Source organism: Tursiops truncatus, chromosome 3 (genome assembly GCF_011762595.2).
Source record: "Tursiops truncatus isolate mTurTru1 chromosome 3, mTurTru1.mat.Y, whole genome shotgun sequence".
Lineage (NCBI taxonomy): Eukaryota > Metazoa > Chordata > Mammalia > Artiodactyla > Delphinidae > Tursiops > Tursiops truncatus.
This window is the reverse complement of record NC_047036.1, coordinates 136,058,604-136,082,678: the sequence shown is the minus strand read 5'-3', so window position 1 is coordinate 136,082,678 and position 24,075 is coordinate 136,058,604. Positions and strand designations below refer to the sequence as shown.

Sequence of the window (24,075 nt, the reverse complement as noted above, 5' to 3'; positions counted from 1 at the left end):
TTCAAAAAGCAGGGAAAAGTGCTGTTAAAGTTATTAAAATATAAAGTTTTTTTCCTTTCTTCTGCCATCTCTCAACTTGTCATTGTTTTATTTGCTATTTAAGGTTCTAAGTAAAGAAAAACTGGGAATTCCCTGGCAGCCCAGTGATTAGGACTCTGTGCTTTCACTGCCAAAGCCCAAGGCGTGGGTTCAGTTCCCGGCCGGGGAACTGAGATCCCACAAACCACATGGCATGACCAAAAATTTAAAAAAAGAAAAGAAAAGAAAAACTTAAATATTACTGTGAGTTTTATCATTCATCTTTATATCGTGCATTGCCACTTTTCAATGCAAAAGTATTTAACTCATATGCAGGATCCCTGAAATCACACAATTCATATTTCACAGTTTTTATGTTCATATGTATTTAGTTTATATAATAGCAGTGGAAATGCTGCACACAACTAATGCAACTTTTAATTTCACTCCTTTTTGCTTTTGTTTTGGCTTTTTTGTTTCTGTTTTCTAATAAAAATTGTATACATTTAAGGTGTACAACATGTGTTTTGACATACATATACATAGAGAAATGATTACTACAGTTGAGCTAATTAACATATCCATCACCCCATCATTGTACATAGTTACCTGTTTTTTGTTTTTGTTGTTGTTGTGTTTTTTTTTTTTTGGCCCCCCCACTTGTGGAATCCTAGTTCCCTGGCCAGGGATGGAACCCGTGTCCCCTGCCTTGGAAGCATGGAGTCTTATCCACTGGGCCACCAGGGAAGTCCCTAAAATGCAGTTTTACTATCTACAGACACTATGCTGGGCATTAGATCCCCAGAACCTACCCATCTTAGAGAACTGCAACTTTGTACCCTTTGACCAACATCTCCCCGTTTTCCCCAGCTCCCCACCCCTGATAACCACTGTTCTACTATCTGCTTCTATGAATTCGAGTCTTTTAGCTTCCACGTGTAAGTGATACCATGCAGTACTTGTCTTTTTGTGTTTGGCTTATTTCACTTAGCTTAATGCCTTGCAGGTTCATCCATGTTGTTATGCATGACAGGATTCCCTTCTTTTTTAAGGCTGAATAATATTCCATTTTGTATATATACTACAATTTCTTTATTCATTCATCCATCAATGGGCACTTAGCCATGTCTTGGTTATTGTGAATACTGTTGCAATGAACTTCTTGAGATGTGCACATCTTATCAATACTCTCTACTTCTGGCTCACTCATGAGTCGGGAAGAGAGGAAAGGAAAAGGAATGACAGGTTGCCCCACCTTTTCCTTTCCTTCTGTGTCATGATACATGATAGCTTAATACAAGGAAGCAACACCAGTAAGAAAGACTGTGATAGGCTTCCTGGGTCATTCATATTTCTCAGAATGTTATTGCCTTCTGTTATGGGTTAAATTGTGTCCTCCCCCCCAAATATGTTGAAGTCCTAATATTTTATTTGGACACAGGGTCATTCCAGATATAGTTAGTTAAGATGAGATCCTACTGGAGTGGGGTGAGCCCTTAATCCTAGATGGCTGACTACTGTCCTTATAAGAATGTTGTGAAGATAGGGGCAGACAGTGGAGTGATGCAGCCGCAAGCAACGGATTGACGGCCACCACCAGAAGCTCAAAGAGGCAAGGAAGGGTTCTACCCAGAGTCTCAGAGGGAGCATAGCCCCACTGACACCTTGATTTCAGGGTTCTAGCCTCCAGAATTGTGAGAGAATAAATTTCTGTTGTTTTAAACCACCCAGTTTGTGGTATTTTGTTTACAGCAGCCTTTAGGAAACGGTCACACCTTCTTTTTGCGTTCAAAGCAAGTCTAGTGCAGTGCAAGTATAGCCTCTCAGGGTTGTCAGTTCCTCCTGCCCTCCAGGTATAGAGGTAACACACTTACCTTCTACTTCTTTGGATTTCACTAAACTCCCAGGCCTAGGAGGTCCACTAGAATTCCATGCTCATGGGGCAGCAAGGAACAGCAGACACCTATGTCACAGATGTCATCTGCTCCTACGCATGCTCCTCTGTCCTCCTGGACTTTGTTTACAAAACACAGGTTCAAAGACAAAACTCTTAAGAATTTCAAGGTGGTCACAGTAGAACATTAAAGTCAAGCACAAGGCCCTCCTGAGCTTGAGCCTGTACAACTCAACCCAGGAACTGGCCCAGCGAGAGGGAAATTTTTTTTTTTCTTATTCCTTTTGTGCCTTTTTGATCTCATACTATTTTTTAAAATGTATTTATTTATTTATTTTTGGCTGCATTGGATCTTCACTGCTGCATGCAGGCTTTCTCTAGTTGCAGCGAGTGGGAGCTGCTCTTTGTTGTGGTGTGCGGGCTTTCATTGTGGTGGCTTCACTTGTTGGGGCACTTGGGCTCTAGGGTACACAGGCTTCAGTATTTTTGGCATATGGGCTCCGTAGTTGTGGCTCACAGGCTCTCGAGCGCAGGCTCAGTAGTTGTGGCGCATGGGCTTAGTTGCTGCAAGGCATGTGGGATCTTCCCGGACCAGGGCTCGAACCCGTGTCCCCTGCATTGGCAGGCAGATTCTTAAATTAACCACCGCGCCACCAGGGAAGTCCCCTCATACTATTTTTTTAATTGAAAAAAGTAGTATGGACCAGCTTTATAAATATCCTAGGTTCTGAGTTTTGTTTGCAAAATGCTGCTTTTTAAAAGTCTTCCTGCTGGGGTCTCAGACCTAATCTGTAGAAATATATCTCAAGAATTTCTAATCAAGGATCATAAAGGATTTGGCCAATGTCCTTTAGACTATGTAGAGCACAGAGCTAGAAAGAGGTTAACGGGGTAGGCTTGGTTTTTGGTTAAAGACCAAAGTGGTAAACAAGGCTTATGTCTCAAAGTTTATAGCCCAGATGTCTTCCTTCTGTCCCTATAAACTGAGCCAGGCTTCATGCCTTTGGTCCTAAATGGAGCAATGCAAACCATTAAGACCCTAAGGAAATACTACTCAAAGTCTTTGCCTCAGCTTAGGACCTGTAAAGCTGAGTGCCTGAAGAATTTATGTCACTGACCATCCTGCCACCCAGGATATTCACTGCAGTGTGGTTATGGCAGCAAAAGACTGGAAACAACCTAAGTGTCCAGCAAAAGAAGACTGGTTACATACATCATGATGGATCCATACTATGGGACTATGGGATAACTGTGCAGCTCTGCAGGCACTGCCATGAAACAACCAAGAGGGAAGAAGAAGGTGCAGAAGGATGCATTCCGTATGCTGCCATTTGTGTAAAGGGGGGAAAGGCATGGGTGTTCATGTTGGTAAGTGTGTGGATCACTTCTGGAAGGAAACACAAGGTGCTGCTTATCCTTGGGGAGGAGAACAAGGCCTAGGACTAGGATGAGAACACGTTCATTTCACCATAAATATATTTTTAATGTGAGAGCTTATAGCCTATGGAAAAAAAAAAAGACAAAGGAGAGTTAAAGTGAGCAGTTTATAATATTAGATTGATTTGTCCTCTGTGGAAGATTGGAAAGTCAGAGAAAAAAATTTTTTTTCTCATTTTATACCTGGTAAAGTTTGAGGTAGGATGGCCTTGCTCTAAATCTTTGGTTCCGAACCTGTGAGCTTCAGAGATTGGAAGTGGGAGGGTGGTAATCAGCTCACAGTAAGCACTTGATACAGTTTTACTTTTTGAGTGAATGAATGAATAAATGAATGGATACTTCTTAGCTTAGTTGGGAATGGAGTGGGTGGGAGAAGTAACTCCAGTTGTGTTGTTCCCCTGCTGTGCACCAGAGGAAGCTTCCTCTGCTGAGGGCACCAACATCATTGCTACCTGCGGACAGGACTCACTACCAAAACCATCAGTGCAACACGTTTTTATCTTTCAGAGACACTGGGAAAACGATAGACTCCTGAGAATGATACAAAAAGGACTGCAGAATACAAATGATGTTTAGTATCTTCTTAAAATACCCTGGTAGAAAAGCCCCAAGATTCTGTCTCCCTCTCACCTATCGGAACTCCAGATATCTGAGAGCTGAAGTTTAGGAAAAGAAGACTCCAAATCAGTGAATAATAAAGGTCTGTCCTCTTTTGGTGTAGCCTGAGAAAGAAATAATACTGCTATGAAGAAACAAAACCAAACCAAAAACAAAACAACACTGTGAATTGTTATTCAATGGAAGGCCACTCCAGTAAATATATCGGTGATTACTTAAAAATAACGTTCACTCTTTTTTCCTTTTTGCGAAAGTAATGCATGTTTCTTATAGAAATTTAGAAAACTCAGATATACTAGAATAAAAAGTTAATTAGAATTACCCATAATCCTACCACTCTGATTACACAGTTAATATTTTTACGGACTTCTTTTTTGTTTCTTTTGTGTTTGTGTGTGAATGTAATATACAATTGGGATCATAATCTAATCTCCTTTTTCACTTAATGTCTTGTGAACATTTTCTTAAGTCATTATTCATTCTCTTAAAAAATGGTAAGAGCCAAATTATTATTTAACCAGTCCCTGTTCTAATAGTTCACTATGATAAAAGAGCATTTGTTGATGAAACCCCTTGTAAAAAAATCTTTCGGGGCTTCCCTGGTGGCGCAGGGGTTGCGAGTCCGCCTGCCGATACAGGAGACACGGGTTCGTGCCCCGGTCCACGAGGACCCCACATGCCGCGGAGTGGCTGGGCCCGTGAGCAGATGAGTACAATGATACTTTTTTTTTTTTTTTTTTTTTTTTTTTTGGCGGTACGCGAGCCTCTCACTGTTGTGTCCTCTCCCCTTGCGGAGCACAGGCTCCGGACGCGCAGGCTCAGCGGCCATGGCTCACGGGCCCAGCCGCTCCGCGGCATGTGGGATCCTCCCGGACCGGGGCACGAACCCGTGTCTCCTGCATCGGCAGGTGGCCTCGCAACCCCTGCGCCCCAGGGGAGCCCACAATGATACATTTTTAAGGTTTTTGAGTGATATTGTCTTTCAGAAGATGGTATTAATTTATATTCCCACCAACACTATATATTTGTCAATCCTGTGTATTGTGTTCTTAAAAATTCTTGACAAAGATATACCTTGTTTCTAAAACATGTTTAGTGTCTTTACTAGTATGAGCATTTAAAAAATGATAATTGTCCATTTGAATTTCTTCTTTCTTTTTAAAAATATTTATTATTTTTGGCTGCATTGGGTCTTAGTTGAGGCACGTGGGATCTTCGTTGTGGCATGTGGGCTTCTCTCTAGTTGTGGTGCAGGGGCTGCAGAGCACGTCGGCTCTGTAGTTTGCGACACACCGGCTCTCTAGTTGAGGTGCTTGGGCTCAGTAGTTGCGGCACACAGGCTTAATTGCCCTGTGGCACGTGAGATCTTAGTTCCCTGACCAGGGATCGAACCTGCGTCCCCTGCATTAGAAGGTGGATTCCTTACCACTGGACCACCAGGGAAGTCCCTGAATTTCTTCTATCATGCATGCCTGTTCATCCTTTTCTGCATTTCAGGTATTAGCGTTTTATAACATGTATTGATTTACAATAGGTCTATATAGTAAGATCAACCTTTACCATGTTTGTTAAAAACATTTTCTCCAATTTGTCATTTTCCCTTTTGGTGATATTTGATGTCTAAGTCTCGCATATTTATTAAAATATATATACTCATCCTGGCCTTTTGTTTCTTCCTATGCCTTAAGCTCTAGGCCTTCTCCTCTGAAATAACCTGCGTTTTCTTTTAGTTCTCTTGTGATTTTTTTTTTTTTGGGGGGGGTGTTGATATTTCTTTGTAGTTCTTTGGGTTTGAAAAAGTTAAATTGTATGTTGGGACCCACCAAATGGAGGCTGCCCCAGTGGCCTGGCCTACATCACAAATCTAAACCTAAATCAGCCTGCACTTATGGGAAACACCTCGCTGTCTAGGAAACCTAACTACACCAATCACAGTCCTCCAGCTCAGTTAAAGCTGGCTCACCTTACCCTAGAAAACAGGACCTCCTAGCCAATCATGCCCTGTTTCCTCGTTGCCTCTTCTAATGCTCTATAAAACTCGCTTTTGCCCCAAATCCCTTGGGAAGAATGTTCACCGCTTGTGAGGCACTACACTCTCCCAATTCATGAATTGTTTTCCCTTAAATAAAGAACATCAAACTCATTACTAAATTGTCTTAGTTTTGTCATTTGACAAGTTCTTATATTTATTTTGATGATGCTTTAAATAAATCCCTAGTTTTACTTTTTTCCCCCAAGGTAACTAATTTCCCCTGCCCAATTTATTGAAGAATTTATCCTTTTCCCCTCAAAAGTGAAATGCCACATTTCTCACACAGTTAATTTTTAAGTATGTAGGATGTTTCTAAACTTTCAATTATTCCACTGATACTTATCCATCCATTCTTTTTTTTTTTTAATCCATCCATTCTTGTGTCAACACCACTGTTTGAATTATAGCTTTGCAATATGTTTTAAGATTTGGCAATATATAGATCTATACTCCATTTTTAAAATATAAAAATCTTAGCGTTTGCCATAGATATTCCTCCATTTGAGTGTTACAAAAAGTGTCATCCCTCCCCCACCCCCTCTACCCACAATCGTTAGAATTTTATTGAGTTAATTTGAGTAAAGTTGATATTTTCACCTATTTCTATTTCTTCAAGCCTTTCTTATTATGTTTAACCTTTATAATTTCTTTATTAAGAGCCTGCACTTATTGTTTATTCTTAGTTTTCACTTTCACAGTAGTTTTTTTTTTTAAACTAGATCCTTACTCTATCTACAATTTCCCCTTTCTTCTTTTGCCTTTAATATTTATTTATTTATTTTTGGCTGTGTTGGGTCTTTGTTTCTGTGCGAGAGCTTTCTCTAGTTGCGGCAAGCGGGGGCCACTCTTCATCGCGGTGCGCGGGCCTCTCACTATCGCGGCCTCTCTTGTTGCGGAGCACAGGCTCCAGACGCGCAGGCTCAGCAGTTGTGGCTCACGGGCCTAGTTGCTCCGCGGCATGTGGGATCCTCCCAGATCAAGGCTCGAACCCGTGCCCCCTGCATCGGCAGGCAGATTCTCAACCACTGCGCCACCAGGGAAGCCCCTCACAGTAGTTTTTTAAATTTATTTTTTATATTAAAACTTCTCTTTAAGCACCTATTGAAGCTTATTAAAGCTGATTTAAAAAATTTTTTTCCAGGTGGGTACTTGGGTACCAGTCAGAAACCAAAGGCTCTTTAGTGGCAGCTATTTGTTGTTTGTTTTATACTTGGCATGGCGATTATCCCTTTATATGAAGTATCTTATTTAATGATTCAGTATCTCCAGCAGGTTGGTGCAATTTTTATTCCCAATTTACACATGAGGGTTCCAAGCTTACAGAGTCTGAGGAACATGGCAAAAGTCACCCAGTTGCTAGCTGGATTTGAAACAGATCTGTGAACGTCCAGAAGAATCACAAAAACCAATCAATCTTCTGTGCCATCAGAGGAGCTAATTAAAGGGCGTGCCTTTCCGAAAACAATCAACTCAATTAAAAAGACAATGCCTTCCATCCAGCGGGCCCTCCAAAAAGACTGGTTTTCTCCCAATGTAAGGCGTACAATTTATACCTTGCAGGAGCATAAAAAAATATCCGTTGATTTACTGAGCCTCCTTTAGAATCAGGGACTCGTGAATAATCAAGAGCGGAATTTCTGGCGATTTCGTGGGAACTGTCCGTTTGGAAATCCACCTCCCCATTGCAGGGCCGGTTAAAAAAAAAAAAAGAAATAAAAAAACAACCAGGTGGAACCGACGGGAGGTTGGCTAGAACAGCGCACGCGGGAGAGAGAACTTTCTGGGGGCATTCTGCCCGCGCCCTTCACGAGTGGCGCGCGCAGGTGGCGCCGCGGTGCCGGCGCTGCCCGCGTGAGTCCGCGGGGTGCCCAGGAGGCCACCCGGCGCCCACGCGAAGGTGAGAGGAAGCTTTCCACTGAGGCGGGGGAGGAGGGCTGACAGGAAACGCAGCCAGCGCCGGCGAAAGAAAGACTCCAGTTCCCAGCCCCCCGCCCCGCGGGGTGCGGGGGCCGGCGGCGCATGCGCGAGGCCCGGCCCCCAATTCCCCCGGCGAGGGAGGAAGGCCCCCGGCGGCCCCGAGGCTGCGAGCCGCGGCGGGACCCGAGCGCACGCAGGGGCGCGGCGGTGGCGGGGGCTAGCCGGGCTACGGAGGCGGCAGTCAAGAGCGTGGAGCGCCCAGCGCTAGGGCCCATCCGCGTGCAGGCACCCCAGGGCACAGCCAGCTCGGCCCTGGGCCGGGGGGGCCTGGCGCCCGCAGCCCTCCACGCCCGGAGAGGGATGCGTGAGTTTCGCCCCGGCTGGAGGGCAGGATGTGGGAGCAGGACAAAGGCTGGGCGGCGGGGGAGGAGTTGGGGACGGCGAGCCGGTGGCCGCTGCCTGAGCCCTGGCCTCTGGAGAGCTAGCGAAGTCGGCAACTTTCTCTGTAACTTTTGCAAAAGGGAAGAGAAAAATTCTGCAAGTTGTTGCACAGCTCCAGGTCGCCTCAGGTCCCGCGAATAGAGGGGAGGGGGCACTGCAACCTTCCCGGGATGGGAGGCGACCGCCAGCTCCGCTGAGCGGGACAGGAGGGGGCGCCCGGCAGAGACCCCGGCCGAGGACGAGAGAGGATGGGATGCCGGGGGGCGCGCTACGGCCGCTGAAGTTGCCCGTGTCCACACAGGGTGCGCCCTGAGAGCCCGGTAGCCTCGCGTCGCGGCGCTGTAGACTCGATGATGGATGAGCCGTGGTGGGAAGGGCGTGTCGCCTCGGACGTCCACTGCACCCTGCGCGAGAAGGTCAGTCCGTCCCCGCCCTTGTCACTCGCAGGTCTGGGTATTTAAAGTCCCTTTCGCTCTCGACTCCGTATCCTCAGGTCGCCCTGCGTGGGAACTAGGAACTCTCGGTGCTTTTCTTTCCTCCTGCTCTTAGCCTCCTCCTGGGACAGTCGTGAGGTGAGAAACGAGACTGGAGAGCTTAAATTGGTTTTTCTGCTTAAGAGCCCAGAGTTCTCAGACGACTAAACTGTACCCCTTAAGGTGGTATTTCCCATAGTACTGTCACCCGAGATTATTTTAAAGGGTACGTGAATGAACTTAAAAAAAATAATCATCGTGTATTTACTTTAATGTGCAATTTAAAAACATATATATCGAGCAAGTTCTGCATAGGCTAACTGATGATGATTTTCCATATATTGTAACGATGTAGTTCCTTTTAAAATAAATTTAAGTAAAAGTAGTGACTTTACATAAAGAATAATTAGGTAAATGATAGTATAAGGCATACGTAGTTAATGCCCCACCCCAAATATATCTAGGATGGGACTGAATAAGATTTAAGAAACATTGAAGTAGAGGCTACACAGCACTATTTACAATAGTCAGGACATGGAAGCAACCTAATCGACAGATGAATGGATAAAGAAGACGTGGCACATATATACAATGGAATATTACTCAGCCATAAAAAGAAACGAAATTTGTAGTGAGGTGGATGGACCTAGAGTCTGTCATACAGAGTGAAGTAAGTCAGAAAGAGAAAAACAAATACCGTATGCTAACACATATATATGGAATCTAAAAAAAAAAAAGAAAAAATGGTTCTGATGAACCTAGGGGCAGGACAGGAATAAAGACGCAGACATAGAGAATGGGCTTGAGGACATGGTGGGGAGGGGGAAGCTGGGGCGAAGTGATAGTAGCATCGACGTATATACACTGGTATATATACATATATACCAGATGTAAAATAGATAGCTAGTGGGAAGCAGCCACATAGCACAGGGAGATCAGCTCGGTGCTTTGTGACCACCTAGAGGGGTGGGATAGGGAGGGCGGGAGGGAGACGCGAGAGGGAGGGGATATGGGGATATATGTATATGTATAGCTGATTCACTTTGTTACACAGCAGAAACTAACACACCACTGTAAAGCAATTATACTCCGATAAAGGTGTTAAAAAATAATAATAATAAATAAATAAAGGAGAGGCTACAAAACTAAGAGAATGTGGGGAGACAACAAACACTCCCCTGCCAGTTTGCCGCTGGTGGCAGAAGGTGGAGGCACCTGAAATGTGATCTCTGCTTTCCCCTCACCTCAAAGGGAGAAGTGCTGATGGGCTCCCGGAAGGTGGAAGAGTCCAGGTGGGTTAGAGATGTGGCCTGTGTGTCTTGTCTCCTGCCCCTGGGTGGTTTGGGGAACAGGTGTGAAATAAAGGTGTGTCTTGGTTTCCTAGGGCTGCTGGGACAAAGTACCATAAACCTGGGGATTTACACAATAAAAATATGCTCTCTCACAGTTCTGGAGGCTAGAAGTCCAAAATCAAGGTGTTGGCAAGGCCATGCTACTCCTTGGCATTCCTTGGCTCGTGAGGCATCACTCCCATCTCTGTCTCTATTGTCACATGGTGTTCTATCTGTTTTTTCTCTCCTTATAAGGACACCTGTCATTGGAATAGGGGCTACTTTAATCCAGTGTGACCTCATCTTAATTTAACTAATTACATCTGACAAGACCCTATTTCCAAATAAGACCACATTTTTAGGTTCTGGGTAGACATGAATTCTGGGGGGGACACCATTCAACCCAGTACAGGGAGGGAGAGGTCTTCTTAGTGGATTAGCTGGCTCCCTACACAAACAGGTCTCATCCAGTGCATTTGCACCCGATGTCTATGGAGTTCTGCTTAAAAAGTCACCAGCTTTTCAGGGTTTTTTCCTCATCAGGGGGTAGCTGTCTTCTAGTAAAATTATTTTTTCTTTTTTCCTGTACCTAGTCTATCTCCATCTTGCATTGCTTGTCCGGGCTGTGGCTTTCCTCTGCTCCCCTTGGTCTTCTTCCCAGAACAGAATGGCCCAAGGTGCAAGCATATTTTAGGCATCTGGAGAAGAAATCCAGGTCTTGGTGTTTCAATTAAAAAGCTGGGGCAGTGGGATGGTGGACCAGGCAGTAAGGTCTTGGTCCTTTTCTGGAGGTGGTGGCTAAATAAATTAGTGAGGGCTGCCGTGGAAATTGGGCTTCCTTGTTCATTGTAGGCTCAAGTGGTTGTTAGTTCTGCTCATAGCTTAGGAGGAATGGCTTTGACCTCATTGGTCCTTTCTAGCAGGAAGGATTTCTGAGAGCAGTATAAACTCAACCAGCTCAACTACCTGAGAATCCTCAACCTTTTGTATATAAGCAAGATTGTTCTAATCTCTCTTCCAGCCACTCAGAGGAGCAGGGCAGGCAGTTCCCCAATAATTGTGCCTCACCCATGCCATAATGCCATATTGGTTCACTGTTAGGCTGCCTACCTTGAAGGAGGACGGGTTTGTCCAGGTTTTTCAGGTTAGAGACAGAAAACTCACTGGGTTGATACTTGGGGTCACCTGTGACTTGAAGCTGGTCTTATTAGGGTAAATCCTGGGTTTCTTTTTTTAATTGAAGTATAGTTGATTTACAATGTTGTGTTAGTTTCTGGTGTACAGGAAAGTGATTCAATTATACATACATATACATATTCTTTTTCATATTCTTTTCTGTTATGGTTTGTTACAAGATATTGAATATAGTTGCCTGTGCTATACTGTAGGACCTTGTTGTTTATCTACGCTATAGGTAATAGTTTGCATCTGCTAATTCCAAACTCCTAATTTATCCTTTCCTCACCCTCTTCCCCCTTTGGTAACCATAAGTTTGTTCTCTGTTTCTGTGAGTCTGTTTCTGTTTTGTAAATAAGTTCATTTGTATCATATTTTAGATTCCACATATAAGTGATATATGGTATTTGCCTTTCTCTTTCTGACTTACTTCTTTTAGTATTATAATCTCTATGTTCATCCATGTTGCTGTAAATGACATTATTTCATTCTTTTTTATGGCCAAGTAGTATTCCATTGTATATATATATCACATCTTCTTCATCCATTCATCTGTTGATGGACATTTAGGTTGCTTCCTTGTCTTGGCTATTGTAAACAGTGCTGCTGTGAACATAGGGGTGCCTGTGTCTTTTCTGTTCATTTCTTTTTTTTAAATTAATTAATATTTTATTTTTGGCTGCGTTGGGTCTTCGTGGCTGCGCACGGGCTTTCTCTGGTTGCTGCAAGCGGGGCTACTCTTCGTTGCTGTGCATAGGCTTCTCGTTGTGGTGGCTTCTCTTGTTGAGGAGCACGGGCTCTAGAGCGCAGGCTCAGTAGTTGTGGCGCATGGGCTTAGTTGCTCCGCGGCATCTGGAATCTTCCCGGACCTGGGATCAAACCCGTGTCCCTTGCATTGGCAGGCAGATTCTTAACGACTGAGCCACCAGGGAAGTACTGCATGTATCTTTTCAAATTAGAATTTTCTCTGGATATATGCCCAGGAGTGGGATTGCTCGATCATGTGGCAACTCTAGTTTAAGTTTTTTGAGGAACCTCCATACTGTTTTCCATAGTGGCTGTACCAATTTACATTCCCACCAACAATGTAGGAGGGTTCCCTTTTCTCTACGCTGGCTTTCCTTGCTTATAATGTCATACTCTTTGTTTGTTGAATGCTGCCAGATGAATACAAAGTGTGTTTCCATCTAGGCTGTTGAATTGTCATCATAGAACCAGGAGCAGTTATCCTCACTTGACTGGTGTAGGAAGCAAGCCTGGGATGACAGAGATAGTGGGAGCCCCCCCCCCCCGGCTTTGTCAGATATGAGATTCCAGTATAGTGTTATACTACAGTATATAAAACGTGACACTGGGGAAACAAACCTTGGTGTTGAATGCAAGCTACTAATGGCAGTGAAACCTTGAGGTGCTTATTTAGCCTCTCTAAACCTCTTTAAACCTGGCCCCAGTGTTCATTCTTCCCACAACAGGCAGAACCTAGATTGTGTCACTTCTCTGCTTAAAGACCTCTACCGTCATCCCATTGCAGTTATAATTTCCAGTCCTTATCACCACCTCTGTTACCTGACACAGTCCAGCCCTGGCCTGCTCTCCTGCCTTGTCTCCTACCCCATACCATTCTGACCTCCTTTCTCTTCCTTGAATAAGTCAAGCTCCTTCATGCCTCAGGGCCTTTGCACAGGCTGTTGTTCCCTCTATCTGGAGTCTCCTTTTCTCTATAACTGTTCCTCTGTGTCCCTCAATCGAATCATCCTGTTTTGTTTTCTATATAGCGTTTAACGAGTATCTGGGATTATTTTCTGTTTGCTTATTATCTTTTCCCCCACACGAGAATGTACATTCCACAAGAACAAGCCTGTGTTTGTCGCGTTCAGTGCGGGGCCGCAGTGTCCAGAACAGAGCCCCCCTCTGCAGAAGGATGAGATGAGTGAATCTTCTTTAATTTCCTCTTCTGTAAACTGGGGGAAATGTTTTCTAGGAATGTTAGGATTCAGTGAGAGAACCTGAGAGCCGTGTGAGGCACGTGGCGGCTACTTGACAGGTGCTGTGCTTTTCTATGCTTTTCCACTTAACGACCACTCCGGGGGAGGCCGACAGCCCCTTTTGTGACATGAGTGGTTAGGGTAAGGCTTGGAGTTTGTGACCACCCTCTCTGAGGGGTTCGCGAGTGTGACAGGGTCTTCATATATAATATATATATATATATCATATATATGATATATATATATGATATATATATGATGTATATATCATATATATATCATATATATGATATATATATATCATATTATATATATATATACTTTTTCATATTCTTTTCCACTATGGTTTATTACAAGATATTGAGGGACTTCCCTGGCGGTCCAGTGGTTAAGACTCCACGCTTCCACTGCAGGGGGTGTGGGTTCAGTCCCTGGTCAGGGAACTAACATCCGGCATGCCACGTGGTGCAGTCAAAAAAAAAAAAAAGATACTGAATATAATTCCCTGTGCTCTACAGTAGGTCCTTGTTTATCTATTTTATATGTAGTAGTGTGTATATGTTAATCCCAAACTCCTAATTTATCCCTTCCCACCCACCTTTTCCCTTTGGTAACCGTAAGTTTGTTTTCTACATCTATGAGTCTGTTTCTGCTTCCTAAATAAATTGACTTGTATCATATTTTAGATTCCGTATATAAGTGATATCATATGGTATTTGTCTGTCTTTCTGTCTTACTTTACTTAGGATGATAATCTCTAGGTCCATTCATGTTGCTGCAAATGGCATTATTTCATTCTTTTTAATGGCTGAGTGATATTCCATTGTATATATATGTACCACATCTTCTTTATCCATTCCTCTGTTGATGGACATTTAGGTTGCTTCCATGTCTTGGCTATTGTAAATAGAGCTGCTGTGACCTTTGGGGTGCATACACCCTTTTGGACCATGTTTTTCTCCAGATATATGCCCAGGAGTGGGATTGCTGGATCATATGGTGACTCTATTTTTTCATTTTTTAAGGAACCTCCATACTGCATACTGTTTTCCGTAGTGGCTGCACCAACTTACATTCCCACCAACAGTGTAGGAGGATTCCCTTTTATCCATACTCTCTCCAGTATTTATTATTTGTAGACTTTTTAATGGCGGCCATTCTGACCAGTATGAGGTAATACCTCATTGTAGTTTTGATTTGCATTTCTCTAATAATTAGCAATGTTGAGCATCTTTTCATGTGCCTGTTGGCCATCTGTATGGCTTCTTTGGAGAAATGTCTGTTTAGGTCTTCTGGCCAATTTTTGATTGGGTTGTTTGTTTTTTTGTTATTGAGTTGTATGAACTGTTTGTATATTTTGGAAATTAAGACCTTGTAGGTCTTAATTTGTTTTCAAATATTAAATTACTCCTTTGATCATCCTACCTGGCCTTACTGCTTCTGCTGGAGCAGAGCTAGAGCCCTCCTCCTTTGACTACTTTTCTGCTGGGGCTGGGGGTGCCAGTCAGTACAGGGGAGTCAGGATTCTTCCTTATCACACCTGTGCCCTTGAACTTCTTCACTGAACATGGGGGGAGGAGCAGATCATCCCCACCATGCTGGTGGTGACAATGAGGCTGTTGGTGTTTTCCTAGTAACCAGCTGTATGCCCCAAGGAGTGTTCAGATTAGACTGACAGCCACTTTTTTTTTTTTTTTTTTTTTGCCAAAAGATGCATCCACCCAAGTTTAAAATTAGCAGGTTCTGGGTACACATGATGAAATTAGGTCATGGGATGGCTGTCAGCTTGAGGGCCAACTTCCTGGTCCTTCAGGCCTCTCTCCCTTCCCCCATGTGTCCTGGCCCCAACCTCATGCTTCTTTCATTGTCCTTGTCACCTGTGTAGTAACTTGTCCTACTCACTAGATTGTGAGCCCCTCGCAGGCATGAGGTGTGTGTGATATCTCGGGATTCCCAGACCAGTGTGATGAGGTGTGGAGGGAGGGCAAGGGGTGTCCATCCCTTCACCTGCTGCAGACACAGCCACTGGGGGAGCACAGAATGGAAGGACGAGGCTTAGGTGGACTTGCGGGGGCATGGTGAACGGTGGTGCAGGAATGCTTCCCAGGAACCCTCCGTTGGGTCTTGGGCATGTCCTAGGAGGTGGTATTTGTCTTTTTGAAGACAGTAAAATTCCCCCCCACAATCCCACCCCTTGGAAGTAATTTGTTGACATTTTGGTGTAGGTTCTTCTGTTTCTTTGTGTGCCTGTCATCACAATACATTTTTATTTTGGAGGTTTTTTTTAGTAAAAATGGAAAATATCTTTTCTCAGAACACTTTGTTGATTTTGTAGTATGTCATGCTCACATTTCCATATCATTCTTCTCCACCCAACTCCTGATTATTGGACGTTAGCAAAAAATTAGAAACGATTGTGTTTATTTAGAATAGACAATAAAAGAACATGGCAAAAAGGAAAAACACCCAGGTTATATGAAAGGGTGGATGGTGAAGAGGCTCTGGTTTTCCTCCCTGAAAGGTACCGCTGATCCCAGTTTCTCATGAATCCTTCCAGAGTTGTTCTCCGCATGAACAAACCAAGTGTGTGTGTTCTAACACAAGTGGTAGTAGCATTTACACACTTCCCTGTACCATTTGATGTTTTTAAGTGTGTACAGTTTAATAATTTAAATATTTTTTATGAAACAACCAAACAGAAGCTCCATGACGAGAAGGGATTTTTTTTTTTTTTGGTCTTTTCTGCTCATTGTAACAATAAAGGTATAGTGTAGATACTCAATATATTTGTGTTGAATGAATGAACAAAATATTTCTTTTTGGTAATTTTTTATCCAAATATATACATTTTATTTTATATAAATGTTATCATAGTATATTATAGTTTCATAACAATTTTTTTCTTAACTGCATATACTAAGTAACTTTGTATGTCATTAACTATTCTTCTCCGGTATCATGCATAATGTTTTATTGTATGGATATACCATGATTTAACTCATTTCTTTGTTAGATACTTAGATGGAGCTGCGTTTTCATTTTTTTAAATTGAAGTTAATTTATATATAATACAATGTACAGATCTTAAGTGCATATGCAGTTTTGAGTATACAGTGAGTTTTGACAAATGTATATACTCATGTAACTACCAGCATAGTCAAGATACAGAACATTGCCATCAACCTAGAAAGTTCCCAGGTACCTTTTCTCAGTCACTCACCCCATCATGCTCCCAGCCCCAGGCAATCACTGATCTGCTTTTTTGTCTGTGTGGATTAGTTTGTGTTTTCCAGAGTGTCATATAAATGGAGTTATATGTATGTGCTCTTTTCTGTCTGCCTTTTTTAACTTAGAGATTCACTTTTGAGATTCACTTTTTTTTTTTTGCGGTACGCGGGCCTCTCACTGTTGTGGCCTCTCCCGTTGCGGAGCACAGGCTCCGGACGCGCAGGCTCAGCAGCCATGGCTCACGGGCCCAGCCCCTCTGCGGCATGTGGGATCTTCCCGGACTGGGACACGAACCCGTGTCCCCTGCATTGGCAGGCGGACTCTCAACCACTGCGCCACCAGGGAAGCCCCTGAGATTCACTTTTGAGAACATTTTTGAGATTCACCTATGTTGTATCTATTAGGAGTTTATTTCTTTTTTATTGCTGAGTAATATTCCACAGTATGTGTATTACATAATTTGTTCATTCATCTCCCTCTTGATGGTCTTTTGGGTCATTTCTCCTGTACCATTTGATTTTACACAGCACTGCAGTGGTGATCCTATTCTTCTGTCTGCGAGTGTGCTCATGAGAATAAATGCCTAAAATGGAATTGCTGGTTTTGGGGTGTGATTTTAAGAACTTTGAGTTTCACCAGTTAATAAATTATCAAAACTTGCACCAGCCTGCACTTGCACCAGTGGTGTGGGAGGGTGTCAGCTTCCCAGTAACTTTGCTAACCCTGGATATTAGCCTTTAAAAAAAAAGAAAAGTCCATGCTGGGCTTCCCTCGTGGCTCAGAGGTTAAGAATCCACCTGCCAGTGCAGGGGACACGGGTTCAAGCCCTGGTCCAGGAAGATCCCACATGCTGCAGAGCAACTAAGCTCGTGCACCGCAACTACTGAGCCTGCGCTCTAGAGCCCGCGAGCCACAACTACTGAAGCCCGTGCGCCTAGAGCCCATGCTCTGCAATAATAGAAGCCACCTCAGTGAGAAGCCCACACACCGCAATGGAGAGCAGCCCCCGCTCACTGCAACTAGAGAAAGCTGACACGCAGCAATAAAGACCCAACGCAGCCAAAAATAAATAAAATAAATAAACTTATTAAAAAAAAAATTCCATGCCATTTCAGTAGGTCAAAATGGTGTCCCTTGGCTATGTTTAAAAGAATCAGGAACCCAGAATGGGAAAAGTGCTAACGGATGGAAAGGAAGGGGTAGAGAACTCTGAATACTTTCCAGGATCTGGGGAGGCCCATATGCAGCAGGGAACCAGCCTGAGACCTGTGTCAGGCTGGGTGAGGGCTGCTGACCTTTGGCCCTGGCCAGAAAACTCCCCAGGCTCCCTCTGAGCCCCATTGTTGCAGTGTGTGCTTCCCTCTACCCCCAAGTGGCAGTTACTTGGAAACTTGAATCTTGAGGCGGAATTTGAATTGTCCTGCGGCACTGGCTCCCTTGCAAGGTCACTGGAACAGATGGTACCAGGGCCTGGGCCTTCTTTGTGCTAGGGACATCTCCCCTGGTAGCACCAGCTACTTACTTAGTCCAAAAACAGTCATCCATTGACTTGCGTGGGTGGGTTGGGATGACAAGGAGTGAGGTGGATCGGAAGAACAGAGAAAAGCATCAGGAATTGGATGGATTCAGTTATTGTAAGGAAAACTTGGAGAAAACCTAAATGCCCATCAGAGGGGAATTGGTTTCACTGTGGTTCATGCATACACTAAACTAGGTGGAGTTATCAAATATGATGAGGTAGATAACTTTCTGCTTAATAACAATTAATTTCCTGATCCTTGTAAAAAAAAATGCAAGTAACTCAGTACTGCTGACTCTTTGGAGTGCACCACTGTGTTTTCCTTTTCATCATAGAAATTTTAAAAGATACACAAAAGTAGAAAGAAAAGTGGAATGAATCCCCATGTACCCTCTACCCAGCTTCAGTACCTGTTTCATTTTCCCCAGACAGCATGTCATTTCACCCATAAATATCTACTAAGCAATAAAAACCTCTTTTTTTGACGTAACAACTATGCCATTATTACAAAACTCACCGTCATTCATGAATAATCTATTGCTCAGTCCATAATTCAGTTCTCACAGCTGTCTCAGAAATGGCATTTATAGTTGCATTGTTCAAAATCACAATCCAGATAAGATCCATGCATTATATTTTTTTAATTGAATGTAAGTTTCTTTAAATTCTATAGTGCTTTATAATTTTCAAAAGTGTCACATACATGATTTCATATAATCCTGTAATAACCCTTTTTTTAAATCCCCTGCTTCTATATTGTCCCACCCCCTTTCCCTCTCCCCACTGGTAACCACTAGTTTGTTCTCTGTATCGGTAAGTCTGCTTTTTTGTTATATTCACTAGTCTGTTGTATTTTTTAGGTTCCACATATGATATCATACAGTATTTGTCTTTCTCTGTCTGACTTATTTCACTTACCATAATGCCCTCCAAGTCCATCCATGTTGCTGCAAATGGCAAAATTTCATTCTTTTTATGGCTGAGTAGTATTCCGTTGTATATATGTACCACATCTTATTTATCCATTCATCTGTTGAAGGACACTTAGGTTGCTCCCATACCTTGGCAATTGTAAATAACACTGCTATGAACATGGAGGTACCTGTATCTTTTTGAATTAGTGTTTCTGTTTTTTGGGTTTTGTTTTTCCACATATATACCCAGGAGTGGAATTGCTGGGTCATATGGTAGTTCTGGTTTTAGTTTTTTGGGAAATCTCATACTGTTCTCCACAGTGGCTGCACCGATTTGCATTTCCACAAACAGTGTAGGTGGGTTGTCTTTTCTCCACATTCTTGCCAACATTTGTTATTTGTGCTCTTTTGATGATGGCCATTCTACAGGTGTGAGGTGGTAATCTATTTCGTTGTGGTTTTCATTTACATTTCCCTGATGATTAGTGATGTTGAGTGTCTTTTCATGTGCCTGTTGGACATCTTCATTTCCTCTTTGGAAAAATGTCTGTTCAGTTCTTCTGCCCATTTTTTAATTGGATTGTTTGTTTCTTTGATGTTGAGTTGTATGAGCTGTTTATATATGTTGGATATTAACCCCTCATCAGTCATATCATTTGCAAATATCTTCTATTCAGTAGGTTTTAAAAAATTACTCTTAAGTCTTTTATTCTGTAATGGTTTCCCTGTCTCCCAGCTCCTTAAAATTGTTTTTTTCATGCCATTGGGTTTTGGAGAAACCAGGTCATTTGTCCTGAGGGACACCCCGTGTTCTTAATTTGGCCTATTACTTCCTCATGGTATCCTTAACTTGCGTTCACTGTTAACAGTTTGGCTTGTATACTTCCCTACTCTGTGGGACTAGAATATGCTGCAATCTCCTTGTTCTCTAGTTGGCCGTCAAACATCACTTCCTCAGAGGAACCTTCTCCCACTCGCACACAAGGTCAGTCTGCACCCCTGTGACGTTCTCAGACTACCCTCGATTATGCCTTCAGCACCCAGCATGACTTGTAATTGTACACTTCTTAGTGGGATTGTTCCATTTGGATTTGGCTCCCTCTCTGGACGGCAGGTGCGTGAGAGCAGGCTGGGGCCGTGTTTCCCCAGTTCTGAGCAGAGTAGCCACAAGCGCCTTGGTGTGTGCTCATCACGGATGCCTGGTCTGGGGTCTGAGCCTTACCCACACGCACATCGCCTTCCTGGACCTCACTGTCTGGTGGGGTAGGTAGCACGGCTGCCAGTAACTCCATCTATTGGGAGAGAAACAGCCTCCAAGGGCTTCAGCACTTGGCCAAGGCCCCCATTAAGTGGGGGAGCTGGGACCTTAAAACCTCGCGGTCTGCTGTCCGGAGTCTGACTTTGAAAAAGCAGAGGAGTCGCACGCAGCCTTGAAGGCAGCGATGTGTAACAGGGACTTCCCCTCAGCGGCGGTTCCACCCCGGGGCGAGTGGTACAGAGCTGTTGGCTCTGAGTGGAAATCTCTTGTTGGTCTCTTCTTTTAGTGTTAACTTTCTGTTTTGAAATATTATCAAACTTAGCAGAGTTGCCAGCACAGTACACAGTTGTAAACACTTTAACACATTTGCCTTATCATCCCCTTTTTCTGTCAGGCGGTTTCTTTCCCCTCCTGGACCAAGATGCAGACATAATACTCCATTATCCCTTAATATTTCAGGGTTTATCTTGCATGGCTACTTTTAAGATGGGCCATAAAGCACTTTCTGGGGGAACTTCAGTCAAACCCCTAGCGACACCTTCCCAGGTAGGAATCCTCCCTGGAAGGCTGGTTCAGGTGAAGGGGATTCAGCATTTGGATCAGGAGGGAGGAAGCCGGGTGGCCACAGGTGGCCTGGCCATGAATCTGGGAAGGCAGAGTTCTGGCTCATTTCCTTGGACCATCCCCGTGGCTTACTGGCAGACGGCTTCTTCATTAGGCAGTCATTTGCTGAACTCCGTGTATGACCTGCAGACCCTGAGAGGCTCTCCCAGGAGATACCACAGCCCCAAGCCCCACTCCGGTCCTGGGGGTTGGGAGAGGGGGGTGTTCTTAGCACAGCTGAGGCTAATCATCTCAGACCACTTCTGGCCATTCTATTTGTTAATGGTCGTAACAGCCAGTGAAATGTAGCAATGCTATTCCCCGTTAATGGGTGCTTGTTGTGTGCTCGACAGTATGTTCCCTCCTGTTATCTAAATCCTCCAGAAACCCCCTCTAGTAAGTACTAAATTTTCCTCATTTTATCCCCACTTTCCAGATGAGCCTGCTAAAGTGCAGAGAGTTAAATAACTTCCCCGACGTCATACAGCAGGTAGATGGCAGAGCCAAGACTTGAACCCAGGCAACCTGGCTCCAAAGCACACACTCTATTTTTGTGCGTGTGGTACGTGGGCCTCTCACTGTCGCGGCCCCTCCCGTTGCGGCGCACAGGCTCCGGACGCGCGGGCTCAGCGGCCATGGCTCACGGGCCCAGCCGCTCCGCGGCACGTGGGATCCTCCCGGACCGGGGCACGAACCCATGTCCCCTGCATCGGCAGGCGGACTCTCAACCACTGCGCCACCAGGGAAGCCCCAAAGCACACACTCTTAACCACTGTACCAGCGGTGACACCCCATTGCCTAGGGAAGTGTGAAGAGCTTCCAAGAGAAGGTGAGATGTGGAGGAAGTTCATCTACCAGGGCTCAGGGCCCCGTGTGATAGTCACACATCAGTGACCTGCCGGGGCGGTCTGGTGAGTAGGGAAGGAGGGGGAGATGGACCAGGAGCATTGGCTCTGGGATGCAGGTCTCCGTAGGTGTTTACACTTATCCTGAAACACATGGAGAGCTGTGAGGAGCGAGGGCTGAATCACTGGAAAATGACCTTGGCCTTGGAGACCTGGGTGTTAGTAGTGATCCAAGGAGATGGCTTCTGAACCAGGGCAGGAAGTGGGGAGACTTGAGAGTTTTAGGAAATAGGGTCAAAAGGACTAGTTAACAAACAGTGAAAGATTTCATGTTTCTTACTTGTTGGAACAGAGAGATTTTCCATTGCTGAGGGATTGGCCTTTTTCATGATGAGCAGTGTTCTTAGAAAGCTCCTTCCAGCAATTAATTGCTAGTTTCTGTGTAATCTTTCAAGACTCCCACTGCCCTCTAAATTAAGGGAGTAGGTGTTTGTTGGGCACAGTATGCCAGACGTTGTTGAATGTTTGTTGCGTATTATCTTATTTGATAATGAAAGTTGCCTTAATGTCCTGATCAAGCAAGGCACTAGTAGTTCTTGCACATCGGCGCAGGTTCATTCTTGCATTCAACACATGTTTTTTAGCAGCCGACCACATGCCACACACTGCTAGCTACTGGGGATATAAGCGATGAACAAAACAAAATTGTCTTCACGGAGCTTATAGTCAAGCATCAGGCTCACATGAAGTGCTTGTAGAGCATATTTAGGTGCCCAACTCCATCCCAGGACGTCTGATTCAGTAAGTCAGGAAATGGGGAGTGTAATAGATTCCTAGGGCTGCCTCAAACTGGGTGACTTAAAACAACAGAAGTTTATTCCCTCACAGTTCTAGAGCCCCGAAGTTTGAAATCGAGGTGTCTGCAGGGCCGTGATCCCTCCAAAGGCTCGCAGGGAAGATCTTTCCTTGTTTCTTCCAACATCTGGTGGTTGCCGGCCACCCTGCGCGTTCCTTGGCGTGTAGCTGCATCCCTCCGTTCTCTGCTTCCATCCTCACCTGGCCCTCTGCATGTGTTTGTCTTTGCCTGATCTTCCCTTTGTATGTCTGTGCGTCTCTGTTTTCTCTTCCTATAAGGACACCAGTCATTGGATTAGGCTCCACACTAATCCAATGTGACCTCATTTTAACTTGATTGCATCTGTAAAGACTGTTTCCAAATAAGGTCACATTCTGAGGTTTTGGGTGGACATGAATCTGGGTGAAACGCTATCCAACTCAGGACCTGGGGGCAGCCTCCATGTTTCAGTAGATCCCCAGGAGATTCCAGTGCCTGTGATCAACTGACCACGGTTGCAGAAACCCAGGTCAGCAAGGGACTGGAGTCCCAGCTGGAGTGACCGGGGGTTAGTGGTGGTGGTTACCCTAACTGACTCGTTTTGGGCTGCACGGTAGGGTCTGGGTGCCCAGGAGAATCCATCAGAAGGAATCTGGAAACTGGGGAGGGGAGCTGGAAGTGTGGAGTGAAGAGCTTTTGAGGCCACAGCGTAGGAATGGTGACCCAGGGGAACAGGAAGAGAGAGTCCAGGGTTGGACCTGTTGCAGAGAACCACCGTAGAAGGGGGCACATCATGACCCCTCCCCCAGGTGATGGAGGGTGTGGGAGAATGAGGGGCACCCCCAGTCGAGAAGGTGTGGGGCATGGTCATATCAGGAAGCTGCTGAATGGAAGAACTCTGGGGGCGTTTAATAAAAAGGTTGTGGGTGTTTTCGGTTCTGGGAATGAGGAGGTGTGTTTGGAGCTGGCCTTCCTGCCATTTGCAGAGTTCAGGGGGCCCGGGAGAGATGGGGTGGCTGGGGGTGACCTTTCTCTCTGCTGGAAGGAAGCTGCAGGCCAGATATCAGCAGGAGAGGATGTCACCAGCATTGTTGGCTTCATGTACTGCAAGCCACCCTCTCGAGAATGTTGAAATACTGTTCCCGCAGAGAAGTTGATTCTTTACGGAAAATGTCTCCTCGGGGTTTATGAAGCAATCGGGCAAGAGAGGAAGGGAGGGTGAGTGATCCTCCGGCTTTGCAGGGCCTCCCAGGTCTGTGGTGTGTCCTCCTGAGGCCTCTGAAGAACCAACCCACCTCGTCCCCTTTCTTTTTCCCTTTCAATTTGCATGTCTCCACTTCCTGTTGGTCACCTTGGTTACCCATGGCGTTTCTTCACGTCTTGCAGCTCTTTGTTCTCAGGCCGACTCAACCCCTGGAGCTGTTTCCCAAGCAGCTGGCCCAGAGCCTGGAGGCCCAGCCTCCCTCGGGAGGTAGCCGTTGGCAGCGGGGAGGATGAGCATGGTGGGAAGCACGGGAGGAGACCCAGAGTGGTTTTCTTTCAGTGGCTGGT

The 24,075-nt window shown here is 44.7% G+C and overlaps 1 protein-coding gene across 2 annotated transcripts in view; it reads left to right on the top strand.

Moving 5' to 3' along the window:
* The first annotated feature begins 7,955 nt into the window (after window positions 1-7,955).
* The window catches only part of CCNJL (cyclin J like), a 50,531-nt gene continuing 34,411 nt past the window's right edge, over window positions 7,956-24,075 (top strand). The window contains exons 1-2 of one of the 2 annotated variants that reach the window (XM_019945254.3): window positions 7,956-8,280; window positions 8,659-8,773. In XM_019945254.3, the coding sequence (XP_019800813.1) occupies window positions 8,708-8,773 (66 nt within the window). In that variant the 5' untranslated portion in view covers window positions 7,956-8,280; window positions 8,659-8,707. Of the gene's footprint in view, window positions 8,281-8,658; window positions 8,774-19,856; window positions 20,098-24,075 lie in introns of those variants that run through there. The other variant, XM_073802770.1, reaches the window with a different exon arrangement.